At 43.8% G+C, this 15,256-nt stretch overlaps 1 protein-coding gene and 1 pseudogene across 2 annotated transcripts in view; one reads left to right on the top strand and one right to left on the bottom strand.

Moving 5' to 3' along the window:
- LOC134482260 (disks large homolog 5-like) overlaps positions 1 to 15,256 on the bottom strand; it is a 36,814-nt gene that overhangs the window by 6,683 nt on the left and 14,875 nt on the right. Inside the window, exons 2-3 of one of the 2 annotated variants that reach the window (XM_087586791.1) lie at positions 877 to 955; positions 524 to 751 (exon numbers count right to left, since the gene is read on the bottom strand). In XM_087586791.1, coding sequence (XP_087442917.1) covers positions 524 to 674 — 151 coding nt within the window. In that variant the 5' untranslated portion in view covers positions 675 to 751; positions 877 to 955. Of the gene's footprint in view, positions 1 to 523; positions 1,380 to 15,256 lie in introns of both variants that reach the window. The other variant, XM_087586792.1, reaches the window with a different exon arrangement.
- On the top strand, positions 1,028 to 5,356 carry LOC148000860 (ribosome biogenesis regulatory protein homolog; annotated as a pseudogene).

Below are 15,256 nucleotides of genomic sequence, written 5' to 3'. Positions count from 1 at the left end.
ACACCTCCTATAGCCATTCTTCTGTCACTGAAATTCTAAAGCTGGCCTAAACAAGAAGAATTGGAGGACCTTCTCAGCTAATGTCTGATGTGAGGCAGGTAAGTCCTTGAGTCCAAACTGTTTAACATCTTGAATCCCTAGTCACGTGTGTTCAAGTACAAAGTAACTGAGACCATGATATGACCAGGAGAGTATCCCTCTTGGCATCAATTACCCACGTAGTCTACAGGACAGTGCTGAGAGGAAGTGCTTCCACAGCCTATCCTGAGAGAGACACTTTGTTATTCTTACACAGGCACATCCTGGTATTCTTTGACACTGCCCATGACATTAAAGAGATCCAAGGAAAGCCCCTTGACATATAACAGGTCTTGGTTCTCTGTCAAACTAATGATCAGAAATTGTTGTGTCTGGGTCAGCCATTTAGGAAGACTGAGGCTCTAAATCATACGTCCTACTCCTGGAAGGACCAGCTCAAGCCAACCTCCTCCAGGAAGCTCCCCTTGCCCTGCCCAGTACTCACTTGACCTCCTCAAGGACCTTTCCATTCGTCTTGTTCTCCAACGTGATAGAAGGCTGGCCTCCCTCTGCCTTGGTCTGGTCTCTGCATGGATATGATTGTCCCTCCGAAAGAGACTGAGGATCCTGGAGAACATGCCTCCTCGGGAACCCATTAGGAAATGAAGGGAAATCGCTCAGGCAGTTGGTGTCACCACAACACTGCTGACATCACAGAACATTCTAGTGTCTCCTGGATACAAGAGAATTTCCAGGGAAGACACTACCGGTGATGTTACTGGGAAATGCCATAGCTTACTTGCTAACTACCTCCACCCAGACTGACCAGGTTCTGCAGTGGCTTTTCCAGAGACTCACTTTTGAGCGAGGGAACACCCATTCGCACACTCTCCTTCCAGAGCTTCAGAGTTCTCACTGCTTCATTACAACTCAGTTGCTGAGGAGAGGGAGAGTTGGTTAAAGCCTTGATATGGACAGAACATCTTTGGTAACAGCCAAAAATCTAAATATGGTTGGTGAGGGAGATTCTTCTCCCTGAAATGTATAAAGCCAGGGTCCATGCATGTGACATATAGTCCAATTCCCACAGTTTTTACTGTTCCCAGGAGGCCAATATTTTTTTTCCTACACCTTTAAATGTATGCAAGTTGGAGCATATTGTTTCATGGACTGTTCCTTGGGAGGGGGCATGGTTTCAATATATTCACCCATGTTTTTTCCTGAAATCTCTGTTTTACAATCCCATTTTGTGCAATGGAAACTCCTGTTTCCAGGCAACAAAGTGCTCAGGTATAGGGCAAACATCAAGTTGTAAACGTTCTGTCTATTCTTAAAAGTTAAAATCCCCAAAAGTGAGGGAACTGAGACCCAAGCAAGAGCCAAGGAGGGGCAGAATGCAGAGGTGCTGCTGGCCAAGGAAGAGCAGGAGGAAGCAGAGAAGCTGTAGCACATCATGGTGCACAGGAAGCTAGAACTGGAGTTCCACCTGGGCAACCTGCTGGCTTCTGACAGCAACCCCTCAATGGTGCTGTGCCAGGCCAGGGCCTTGCTGGAGGCCGAGCTGTGTGCCCCGGAGTGGGAAAACCCAGAACATCTCAACAACCAGCTGTGGAAACTGCTGACCAAGGGCATGGAGGAGGCAGTGGTAGTGTGCTTGCAGGAGCCTGACACAGGCCTTCCCCGCAGGAAGCCACTGCCTGGCCAAGGGCTCTCCCTTGCTGGTAGAAGTTGGTGAGCTTTAAGAGCATCCATTCCAAGAAGAGGACCAACCTCATGTGGGACGAGGTGAATGGCCAGTAGTGATGCCCTTGTAGCTACAAGCCCTCCCTGGATGACACTGAGGAGTGGCTGATTGAGGTGCCTGGGTGTGCAAACTCCATGGAAGACCAGTTCTCCAAAAAGGGTTTAGGCCAAGAAGAATGCATGGCCAAGAACTAGCTGAACCATCTGTGCAACTAGTCTGCATGCACAAGATGCAGATGCCCAGCTTGGCTGGCCTGCACCTTCCTGACACCAGAGTAAGCGGGAGCTTGGCTGCACCATGCAAGTGTCCAAGGTCTCCAAAGCTTCCTTGGGACACTTCCAGGAGGGTTCTGTTCTACCAGGTCTCCTGGGTATGCACATATTCCACATTCTGGGGAAAAATAAAAGGTTTTCTAGTTCCAAACAATTTGGAGCAAATATGTATTTGTTCACCTATGAGCGTGTGAGTGTATATGCACGCCTGTGTGCTTGTGTATAGGTACACCACAGAACGCAGTGTTGGCCTCACTAATTAATATCAGCATGGTTAATAACAGTGGCTCTCATTTATTATTAGTACCTCGTGATTATAGCAAATTATCAGGAGTCTGATCTCCTCAGGAGACTTCATGCTAGCCTAAGGCAGCAGTCCGCAGACTTGTTTCTGAGGACCCCTTTTTTCTTTCCTCTTTCTTTCTTTCTTTCTTTCTTTCTTTGCTTTGTTTTTGTTTTTGAAGACAAGGTCATAGACCAGGCTGCCTGAAAGTCAGAGATCCACTTGCCTCTGCCTCCCGAGTGCTGGGATTGAAGAGATGAGTCAAAACTGCAGGCATCTAAGGACCTCTTAATGTTCTCAAAAATCACTAAGACACATACAACTTAATCTAAATGGATAGAATCTGAATCTCTATCTACTAATCATATAGTAAACATAAGAAGCTTATGAAATGTAGTTGTAGGGTATTGGGGAGAAGGGGCAGTTAGCGAATCGCTTGCCATGCAAATGTGAGGACCAGAGTTTGAATCCCCATCATCCTTGTAAAGAATCATCAAGTTGACAACAAAAACTTTTACTCAATAAGTGTTGAACCCACCATAGGGCACTCTCTCAAATAAATGCTCTGTTTATATTCAGAATAGTATTAATTACATGCATATGTATGAGTGTGCATGAATTTACGGGCACACACACACACACACACACACACACACACACACACACAAAGACATGTACACACGATTTGAAAATGCACATGTAGAAAGGAGAGAAAAAACTCCCATGAGTTAACTTCTGACTTCCACATGTTTACAGTGATGCCTCTAACCCTAAACATATAAAATAAATAAATTTTAAATGAAAAGTATAGTGTTTCTTTTAATTATACAGGAACCATTAATTTATGAAGCATTCTTGCATGGTTGGAATTTTGGTTGGAATTACATTTCACCACACTTCTCTCTGAGGACAAAAACCAAGAAAAATATACTACATCTGTGAAATGTTTGACTCTAAATCAATTTAAGGTCGTGGTCTGAGTCATAGTCATTTGGTAGATATAGGACCTCATTCTACCTACCTCATCCAGCACACTTTAGCTGAGTGAGATCCACAATGAGAAAAACATCCTATGCATCTGCACAGAATGTAAGGGAGAAGAATGATTAAGGCTAAAGGAGAGCTTGGCAGATTAAAGGGGCACCTCCTGCTGAGCAAATGATACATGAGTTAATTATGAAGTGTTTATAATATCCCAGAACCTGTGTTTGAAGCTTTCTTCACTCCATCCCATTCCGGCTTGAGAATCATGGAAAGCAGGAGCAGTGACTTTGCCATAAAACTAGGAAAACTGGATGTAGATGTCTCCATCTTCCCTGAAAGCCACGACTCTGAAGAGAGGATTCTAACCTGGATGCTTAGACCATTAGGCACCATCTCAAAGAGACTCCTAAAAAGGGTGATATTTAAGCTGACTTGAAGGACAGTGCTGTTTGGCTGTTTAACCCATTTCTAGGTTTGTCAAATGAAGACAATGACTGAGTCTTTTGTAAGAAGAACATGAAAACGTTAAAAGCCATAGGACTGTGCCAGGGAAGTGAAGGGTCTAAGTGGTCACGGTCACCACCATTACTGTTGGCATCGTGAAGCAGGAATGAGAGACAGTGTCCACACAGCAGTGACAGGTGAGAGATGAGTCTAATGGAAGTCAAGTTCCTCATTCTCTGGATAGAAGTAACCAAGACACTGACTGCTGTGGAGATTGGCGGCAGAGGCTAAGGAGATTCCTTCTAGGAATGTGTGTCTTTTCTACACTTGATCTTAGCCAAAAGGCCGAGAAGCGATGTGTGTGTCTTTTCTGAGAGATGTTCCTGGGTGGCCTTCTGTGCTCTTAACCACAGTTACTCCTACTGATAATGATTTCTGAAGTTTGAGTCCCATTAGGGTCAATTTGTTTCATTGTGGATTTAGAATCTAGTAGGCATGGGAGGTCTAAGGCCGTAAGAAAAAGTATCTAGTCTCAGAATAGTGGTCTGGGGTTGTTCTGATCTAGGTAGCAATGTGACCTGAAAGGCAGCAGAGAGAGTCATGATTTGAGGCACCTCACAGAGCTCTGAGGAAACTACAGGGACACAAGTGACATGAGGGCATAGATGGAGGCTGACACAGGAAAGTAGGGGTCTATTTAGGGTACCTCCTACTCCCACCTTATATAGAGTCTACCTTAAGCAAAAGACTAATTCACATGTGATGGCCAGGTCTTTCATCTGATCATCTCCTAAATTTTAATGATCATATTTCCTGTCTTTTTACTTCTACTCAAAAACCCAATTCACTGGTGTGTCCATGTGTCTGCTAGTTACTTTTAAGCAAACTAATAATAGTGGATAGAAGCTAAACAGGACTGAATAAAGTATGCATATGAGGACACTAGCTAAAGATTTTGTGTGGGTTTGAGGGGCCAAGGTAGGAGAATGCTAGAGCGTGAGGCAGAAGAGGGTGGGTGGGTGGGGGAGCAGGTGCATGGGGCTAAAGGGTGGGATGGGGTTTGTGGAGGGGAAACCAGGATGGGAGATAACATTAGAAATGTAAATAAAGTAACCAATACAAAAGCAAAAATATAAAATCAAAAGATTTGTGTGGGGAAGCCTGGGATCTTTGATCTGAGAATGCAGGCCTTCAGGGAGTCAGTAAGCTGGGTCTCCCTGATGTTCCTCAGGCTTCTCTTTACAGGCTCCTTGTCCATATCCATCAGCCACAGGGTGAAAATTTCAGGATGAGACAAACAAAATAATGGGATTCCTTCCTTCTGAAAGCCTTTATCTTTATCTGTGGGATGATTTTTCTCCCCAACAGTACCGTGCTTACTATAAAACCTTTAAACTTGTGGACAGAGCTGAAGAAAACTTCCAAGCCTTGCGTTTTCTGTCTGTGATTTCCAACGTGGACCCCTGGATCTTCATCATTTTCAGGACTTCAGTATTCCGGACTTTATTTCACAAGTTTTTCCCAAGACCTCTAATCTACAGAAACTGGTGTAGCCTTTCCTGGCGAGCCAACATGGAATCCACTTTGTCATGGCTTTGCATGTTCTGGTAATCTGAAAATACAGCAAACATCAGGCAAAGAATCATGGTAGAAAAAGACTTTCAACTTAAATCCTTAAAAAAATACCTCCCATGGGGAGCTAGAGAGATGCATCGGCCCTGAAGAGAACTTACTTTTCATCCAGAGGACCAGAGATTGATTCCCAGCACCCACATCAGGTGCCTCACAACCTCTGTAACTCCCGCTCCAGGGTATCTGACACCACTGGGCTCCATAAACACCTGTACTCAAGTGCATGTAACCACATGTGAGCATACACACACACACACACACACACACACACAGAGAGAGAGAGAGAGAGAGAGACGTAAAAGTAATTAAATTTAAAATATCTCCCATAATTAAGACATCTACTTTTAAAAGTACCAACTTAACAATATGCCATCACTCTGTCTCCATAAACCCTTTTGTTCTATTTAAAAAAAGTGTACTATTAAGAGGCATTAAAACTTGTATGCTGTAAACAATGTTAACAGTTTTATAGAAATGATTTTAATTGCCTCCACATTTGTAACTGAGAGTTCTAAATGTTTAGAGCAGTCTTAAGACCTATGGGTTTTTATTAAAATACCATAGAAACAACACAGTTTCATTATATGCTTGTAATGTTGAGGTGGGAATTTTTGAACAAACCTAGCAATGGCTCCCATGTTTTTACAGTAAAGCCTAACTTAGTTTGTATCCTTTTTCTTGTTGTTTTGTTTTGTTTTGTTTGTTTGTCTGTTCTTGCCAAATGACCTAAGAATAATCTGAGTTACAGACACATTTCGGAGGAATGAATTGGGAAACTAGACCAGGTGAGGCCTTTGGAGTGACCATTTCAGAGGCTCACAGCCACAGGTGAAGACCTACAACTCCCATGGAGTTAAATGAGGCAACATGTGAGTAGGACCAACAACTCAAAGTGGATAAAAGGAAACTAATCTTTTGAAGTCTGCTCTGGAGGCAGGCGTGGTGGGGAAGGGGGTCAATAATTTGCATGATGAGTCTACAATTTTCAATTCAGGAAACCTTCATATTCACATTGATGGATTCTTTGAAGAAGAGGATTTATGTTTCTTGGGAGAACACTGGTGTGTGACTCACCAAAGAGCTGGATTATTTACCAATTTCAGCCGTGTGAACTCATAGGGCATTTAGCACAGTGAGAGGCCCACTCAGGATGTAACCTCTGTGGAGGGTCATGGCAATGGTCCTCACAGCTGCATAGTACAGCTCCGGTCTGCTGTTAGAGGAGGAAATAAAATGGTACCTGGGGCTCCTATGAGCTCTGATAGCAGAACGAGAGCACAGCGTGGCTCAGAAGGACACTGAGGGCACTGTAATTGCTCACTTATGAGATCTCAAGGGTCAGCAATGCTGTGTGTGGTCCAAAGAGAAAGTGGAGCATGGGCTGCCCCTGCACTGGGAGAGAAAGTTCTAGCTAGAGATCACAGCAAGAGCCTTCAGCATTTCTAAATCAAGAGGTGGGGATAAGATAGAGTTTTTGAGTCCTTGAGCATCCTGACACTCAGATGCTGAACCGGTCTTAAGGCTGCAGCCCCATCTGTTATTGACAAGGTGACCAATCCAGTCTTGAGAAAAGCAAGATTTAGAAATCACTATAGTCTTGAAAATCATCGCAATGAAGGTAGCTAGGTCTTACCATGCCCTGGCAAAGAATCTAAAAAATTCAGAAAGCTTGATTTTTGTTGTTATTTCTATTAACAGAATGCTAAAACTAAGAAGGACTAAACAGGTGACTCAGGCGACATATAGAACGACATATTTAATTGGGGACTTGAAATTTCAGAGTTTTAGAGCAAGAAAATGTGGCATGAACAGCTGAGACTTCCAGTGTTGATGAAGAAGTAGAAGAAACAAATGCCAACTGAGAATGGTGGGGGCCTTTGCAACCTCAAAATCCACTCCCAGTAACACACTACCATCTCTGGTCCAGACCCTGAAACACTGGTTGTCTTGGAGTCCTCCGGAGCTAGAAAGAAAGAACTCCAAGAGTTGTACAACCTGAGATGTTCCTCATGAAATCTCTTTGATGGCCAATGCTTTAAAAGAATCTGACACCTCCAGTCCAAAAAAGGATCAAAATTGAACGTTGTCTGGTTAGTCACCTCTAGAGTTAAGTCTGGTTAAGGCACCTTCTGTTTAGGAGGCCAATGAGATGCAGGTGGTGAGGATCTATGACTGGGATCCATATGGTCTCTTCAGGTGCATGAATGTATGAATGAGACCGTAATAATTTTCTCTATGTATCTATCTCTCTGTATATTTCTGTCACTTCTATGGATTGGAGACAAAGATCTAAAAAAGAAGGGAAGTGAGCCCTCCTAGGACAACAGCTACTGCTGCCCCTGGGATGATTCACAACTTCCCATAGGCTCATAGGTCATGCTGGCCCATCCATGCTGTACCCCTCTTCTGGCAGCAACTGTGGCTGCAAGCCGGTGCTACTGTTGCTATGATGATGCTAGCAGTAGGAGCTCCTGAGTAGTATTGTGGGTGATGGACACAGGCCCAGAAGGGGTTTTATGGAGTAGGATGGCTATGATGGATGTCTCAGGCACTGTGATCCTGGAGGAGGCTAGTGATAGCCTCTCTATCCAAAAGACTTGATCCTGTTTGGCCTGCTTTTTTGTGAGCAGTTGTGGCTACAACCACACTAATAAATACATTGACTTTGTGCCAGGAACTGTTATTAACTTACACCTTCATCATCCTCCTGAGGGGAACCGCAGGAAGTGGATGCATGACATTGAAATAACCCATTATGAGGCACGTCTTCTGGGCCAGACCCATATCTGACTTAAAAAAAACGACAGCCGTCAGCCCAGCCAGCCCATTACCACATGATAACCCAATGGAGCCACTCCAAGACAGCAGCCAAGTTCAGGTCATCAGACTCCACCGAACAGAGGAGGGACATAGCCGTGGATGTGGAGAGGCCCAATAACAACCCTCATGAGGGGAAATGAACTCCAGGAACTGCTCTGGCTCTGGCCCCTCCAGTTCTGATCAACAGGAGCTCAAAGCTCAGATCCTGCAGGCAGGGTCTGACAATACAGAAACAACCATAGCTGTGGTAGAAGGTGGATATGAGCAGTTTCATCTCCCGTCTTAAGCAGGAACCCAGGTCTGATTGCTGCTACCTCTGCAGTTGTGGCTGCTGCATCCTACTCTGCTCTGGGGCTGGCTGGAGCCTCTGGCTTCCACTCTGAGATCCACTGCACTGCACTCTGCCCTTCCTAAAATTGACTGATGCGGTCCAATGTCACACATGGAGAGGTTTATATGGAGCAGTTTTCTTTAACATGGAATCAGGTACACTAGGTTGCAGTGGTCACCGACCCAGGGTGGTACAGGCCCAGTCCCTCAGCCAATGGACTTCAGCACAAAGGGCTGACCTTCTGGCTTCATCCCATTCATTTTGCTGGGAGAAGGGCAAAGACATGCATACTGCAAACAGTTGACATGCATTTGCCAATGCCAGTGTCCATGGGCCCTTTTTAGAGAGAAGGGACTCCTCACCTTGACAGAAAGAAGACAGGAGGAAACCAAGTGACAAAAAGAAACAGGAGGCAAATGGATGGCAGTTCTTGTTGAACAAGAGACACATACTCAGAAGACAAAAAATTCTGTATATGGGTTGCCTCTACCTCTGAGATTTGACAATGCCCTCACCTTCATGACCAAAGTTTCCCCTAAATCTGGCAGAGGCCCTAAATGTTTATCTAAAATTACATTGTGCCTAGAAGCTGCAAAATTCAGGAACAGTAAAATAAATGTGTCCATGAGACCAATGAAAATTAGGCTAACCTCCTAAGGGTCAGATGCCCCCCATATTGAGATGGTCACTAGGTAAACGTTACTAGCCGTTCCCCCATCACATTCTTGGAGACCCTGCAACAGACCCAGAGGACTATTCACAAGGCTGAACCCTTGCTCATGTCTGAGCTTGACCAAATGTTCCAGACTGGAAACCTTATGTGGACAGAGAGGATCCTGACACAGAGCTTGAAACCAACAGTGAAAGCCCATACATTGTGGTCCTCAGCACCCACTGTCACCACACCCAGCTAAACGGGGCTACAGAATATAGGTCACCACCAGAGTCTCAAACACACTAAAGACAACACAGACACAGTTCTTATAATGATAGTCTTCTTATTTTCTTTAGATTTATGTTTCACTAATCGTTTAATTAATTCATACATGTTTGAACACATAAAACATTTTAAAATAGTATTGGTATGATTATAACAACTTTCCAAGCTTAAAAATATAAAATCGTATGTTAAGTTACCAAATATTTTCTACTTCTTCATCTCTCTTGTCTTGTTCACTCAGCAAACTTGGTTTAGCACAAATTACCACATGAATGCTAGAGCCCAGTTTTATATGCCATTCACAGAATGGTGCCATGGCAATGATGCCAGCCAGAGTGGGCTTCCAACCTCAATAAACTGTAGTTTTCTTACGTTGTCTCTGTTTGTAGGACAGACATTAAACCCTGATAATCCAAAAGATCAGAAGCAGGGAGCTCATAGCCAATCTAAGCTCTACCTCCAATTCTATCAGCTAGAAATGGAACCAATCTAAGGTCACCCCGGGGAATCTCCAGGCAAAGAGTACATGTTTAATGTCACCAAGATATCAGCTAGTAGTTACTGGGTGAAGATGTTTTAGCCAAGCACAGCAGATTAATTCCAAAAATGACAGTCAAATGTTTTCCAGGCCCCAGAGACTACATAGCCTGCTCGCACTAACAACTTAACCAAGGGTTGAGGAGCCAAATCTGGACCATTAGTAGCTGGTTCCCTCAAGAATTGCAGGACTGAGGGGTATCCACAACACTTATGGCTGCGGACTCACCCTGCAGACTCACCCTGCAGCCAGTGTGGCTCTGCTTCCTGCATCTTGAAATGCAGGTTTTGGGTCTGAGAAGGCAGATCCTCTAATGCAGTGTACACAGGCATGTGACTTCAGGATCACAGGGGATGGGCACACCTAGTTTTATTGGCATAAAAATGTTTTCCAACTTACACCACATCCCAGGATTTTGGGTGCTTCCTATCAGTCTGCGTCCTCAGTAACACTTCTATTGCTGGACGTTTCTGTTTATCTATTCTGGACTTGTTATCTCACTGAAAAAAATTTCATTTTAGACAAACTCTAAGCTGGCTTTGAACTGACTATGTAGTCCTGGCTGACCCAAACTCACAGAGATCCTCCTGCCTCATCTTCACAAGTGCTGGGATTACACACATGTGCCAACATGACTAGAATGTCTCTCCTTGAAATATGGATGTGTTTTACTTGTGAATGTTAGTGTTGTACATACAGTATACTTAAGGACTGCAATTTGGAGATTTTTTTTGTTTATGAAGCTTCCTCTGGATCCTTTCCCTACTTTTAACATGCTTGCCTTTTCACACTGATTTGTACATGTCCTACCACATGAATTCCTTCCCCATTCCTAAAACACATGCCTGAGAATCAACTTAATGAAGGGGTGTGTGTTCGCAAGCAATTGGAGGCCACAGTTCACCATGACAGGTTGAGCAGCTGTCTATATGGTATCCACCCTGAGAACACAGAGGGCAATGAATGCTTATGCTCCACCCCCTTTCTCTTCATATTCAGTCAAGGCCTATTGATTGATCAGTGCTGTTCACTGTTAATATTTATTTTGCAACTAGCCTGACCCCAGTAATCCCTCAGGGTATCCAGAAGGTTATATAATCAAGGTGTGGTCCATTTCCTCAGGCTCTTGTTTTTTCGTTTTTCTTGTGTGTGTGTGTGTGTGTGTGTGTGTGTGTGTGTGTGTGTGTGTGTTTGTGTTTCTTTGAGACAGGGTCTCACTATGGGCTGAAGTTGGTCTTCAACATGACTGATCCTCTGTCTCCAGGGTGTTAGAATTATAGGGCCTAACCACCACATTTGCCTGAAACAGGAAAATTCCACAGATCTAAATCTATTTGTTTCTTGATGATCAAAAAGAGAAAATGACAATGACAAGCTAGGCCCAATGTCTTTGCTCCCTTCCTGCTGCCTGCTGACTGGACTGTGGAATTCTCAGCTGTCTCTCCAGTACCATGACTTCCTGCGAGCCCCCCTCCCCCGCTCCCCATGACAATAAAAGACTGGACCCCTGAAAATGTTAAGCCAGTCCCAATTTAAAGTTTTCCTTTGTAAGAGTTGTCATGGTCATGGTGTCTCTTCATAGCAATAGAACATTGACTACAACACTGGTACTATGTCTGATCTTAAACAACTGTAACTCAACCAGGCATGATGTTAGTAGAACATCCAGGTGAGATGATGTTGGTGCTAGAAGCTCACAGAGAACCCCAACCAACAGGTACCTGTAAGGTCTCATGGGCAGGGCTCTGTTTTCTTTAGTGTCCTCTTTCTGTCTATCTTGCTGATTTTTATTCTCCCCATGAACAGAGTGTAAAAATACGTTGTCTTTACTCCTAATTCCTTAGCCTTTCCTTTAAGCCTGAGTTTATGGGACAAGGTTCCTTTTTTTTAAAGATATATTTATTTATTTTATAAATACATAAATCTTTATATATTTTTACAGTGTATATGAGTACACTGTAAATTCAGACACACCAGAAGAGGGTATCAGATCCCATTACAGATGGTTGTGAGCCACCATGTGGTTGCTGGGAATTGAACTCAGGACCTGTGGAAGAGCATTCAGTGCTCTTAACTGCTGAGCCATCTCTCCAGCCCGGGGGCAAGGTTTCTTACTAGAATCTTCACCTTTGGAATATTTCTAATCTCTGGACTCTTGGGCCCTGAAGAACAAAATAAGAACCAGGTTCTCAGAGACTCTCAAAAAGAAGAAATGAAGTCCATGAAGTCAGTGAAAATTTTTACCAACCCAAAGTCAAACTGGTTCAAATCAATGCTGGCCCACTAAATTATCAGAGCATCTTCAAGAGAGAAAGTTCCCAGTACTAGGGAGATATGTTGAAATTTGAGCTTTGAATCTCATTTCAGATGAAAGCAATGTGGACTGGGAGCAGAGGCAGGAGGGTCTCTTGGTTGTGTTAAGCCTGGGCTGTGCATTGAGAGCCTTTCTCAAGAGAACAGTCACAAGGAAGTGACATGGAAACAAGCTGTTATCTCAGGGGATGTCACTTTATATGATTTGGTGGTTTAATCCTGTGAAAAACTCAGATGTGGGGTGACAGTCTAATGGCAGAACCTTGTCTAGCAAAGACAAATAGAAGGACAGGAAGGAGGGAGGAAGAAGGGCCAAAGGTGAGCGATGCTGCAGGCATTCAAATGTGAATAATGCTGTCCCTAAGACCTTGAGGAAAGCTAGCTGTCCCAGACTGGAGGAAGGCTCACAGCTGACTGCAGTTCAGAAACTGGAGATGATTGTCCCTGTGTTGCTGTACAGAAAGGACTAGAAGAGTAGCAAGGACACTGGCTGTGCCCATTTCATGGGTGCTTTAGAGCATGACACCTTCCGGAGAGGTTTCCAACTAAAAATGTTCAAATGTTACCTCTCAGCTTTAAAATTTTATAGCTTAGTTAAAATCAGATTTTAATTGTTATTTCCAAATGAAGTTTTGAAGGTTTTCAAGTCGTTCCTCTAGAGGGAGCCCCAGGACTTGAATATTCTGACAGTGAACCTCCCCAGGCATCTCCCCAGGGGTCAAGGTTTAATATGGGAACAGTTAGTGATTTTTACACAACTCTTTTTGTTTGGGTGAGTGAGCTGTCCCTTGTGGACAACAGCTCTTTGTTTTCCTCAATGAGGAGTGTTGCTCATTTGTGAGCCATCATTAACTCAAAGTGAAATGGTTAAAAATATTTATCCTGTTAGAATAGGCTGCATCTTTTAAAAAGCTCACTAAAAAACAGCAAAGAAAACAAAACTCTGGCTTTTGAGAAGACTTATACTATGTCACATTGTTTACCTAGCTGTAGTGCTATATGAACACTATTTCAAAGGAAAAATAAACTTGGTTTACATTGAAAAAAAAAAGGTGTCAGAGCTGCAGAGGAACAGCCTTGAAGGATGCTACTGACATGGAGACTCCAGGCTCAGCCTCAGCCCATGAAGAAGAGAACAGAACACAGAAATCTTCCTGTTCCTGCTAGCGCTGTGGCAGCCCACACCTGCCCTCCTGATGCTTGGGGAACTGAGACAGCAGAGGCTGGAGTTTGAGGCTACAAAGGGAAGCCCTGTGCTTCCTCATTACCAAGCCTAGTACAGCACAACACAGCACAACTGTGAAATCGGTCTCTCCAGCTCTTGCAGTTGCAAAGGGTAATGGGATGCAGCTTTGCACAGTTCTCAAGTTCCACCTGAGTCTCCCCTCTCCAGCTCGGAGCCCAGTCTCGCCAGTTTGTTGGATGTGAATTCTAGGATCCCAAATTCATGTGCAAAATCTTTTTCCTATAATCCAGCTTTTCCTCAAAGCCACCAAGAACCAGAAGCTAAACAAAAAGCCACAGCTTCTCAAAATTTTTACTTCTTTCATTTACAAGGGCCCAGGCCACCAGCAAGGAGACTAAAGCTGGGGTGGGAAGAGCATGAGAAAGACTCAGAGGTGTTGGGCTTGTACTGGGAAAATCTTTTCAGATGCCCCTAGAACGGTCTGAACTCACAGATGGGATTTAGAGGTGGGACTCTTTATCCTGGTATCTAGATGTGGAAATGACACTTCAACTCCTATTTGGGGATGGCTTACCCAGGGAGCTTGACTCAGTGGTTGAGAGCATTGGACTTTTTTTCAGAGAATCCAAGTTCAATTCTAGCAAGAACCTGTCAACTCACAACTGACAGGATCTGATGCCCTCTTTGGCTTTCTAGAGCATCAGGCATGTGAAGAGCAATGGGGCAGGGGAAGAAAAGGGGGAAGGGGTCAGGGAAAGCAAAGGGGTTAGAGAGTCAGGGAACATGAGAGGCTAAAGAGTCTCTTTTATAGCAAGCCAGGCCTACCTGGCTGTTGCTAGGTAACTGTTGGGTGGAGTGTAGAATGAATGTCAACATTAACAATAATTCTGGTCCAAATGCAAATGTCTGCATCGAGTTCTCAAAAAATCCTTTGATGGTCCATTTGTTGGGACACAGCCTGGTTCCCAATCGTTTTTGCCTCAGGACCCACCTTCTTAGAAACTTGCTCGCTTGCTGAAGACTTGGCCTGCAGCTCCTGCTGAATGGCCTGCTTCTCCCTTCTGTTCTGCAACACTGATTGGATGCTAAGATTCGTTCTTAGGCATTGTGACGTTCGAACCTTTACAAAATATATTATTTTTATTCACCTCTCTCTCTCTCTCTCTCTCTCTCTCTCTCTCTCTCTGTGTGTGTGTGTGTGTGTGTGTGTGTGTGTGTGTGTGTGCACTTGTGTACATGATTGCCACTGTGTACTATGTAGTAAAGTGTCACTTTTGGGAGGAGTTCTCTCCTTTGGACCTGATTCCAGGGATCACACTCAAGTCAGCAGGCTTGGTGTCAATCTCCTTTACCTGATGAGCTTGTTGGTCCAGTCTGAGCTGTCACTGATCCCTTAGCCCCTCCCTCACCACCAACCACAAGAAAGCAATCTCTGCAGTGTTACTTTTGGTCCTATGTGACTTTCTTGTGTCCCAACAACTAAACATTTTAATTAGAATTCAACATAGTAACTAAATTGCTGAATTTAATAGGAATTACAGAATGTGGGCTTTTCTGATTCTGTCTTCCTTTCCATATTCTTAATTAACAGTCTTCTATACAGTAGAACAGTCATCATTTGGACCTTTTTGGTTTCCTTAAGATACATTTTTAAAAAGCTTCGATGTTTAATTTGCTCCTCAAATACCAATTTTCAAACTAGGAAGTGAGTGTTCTATGAACTTCAAATGAGAACCCACTCAAGAGATTTT

This window comes from Rattus norvegicus, chromosome 15 (assembly GCF_021556685.1).
Source record: "Rattus norvegicus strain SHRSP/BbbUtx chromosome 15, alternate assembly SHRSP_T2T, whole genome shotgun sequence".
Taxonomy (NCBI): Eukaryota; Metazoa; Chordata; class Mammalia; order Rodentia; family Muridae; genus Rattus; species Rattus norvegicus.
Note: the sequence above shows the minus strand (reverse complement) of the source record. Positions and strands in the feature narration are given on the sequence as shown.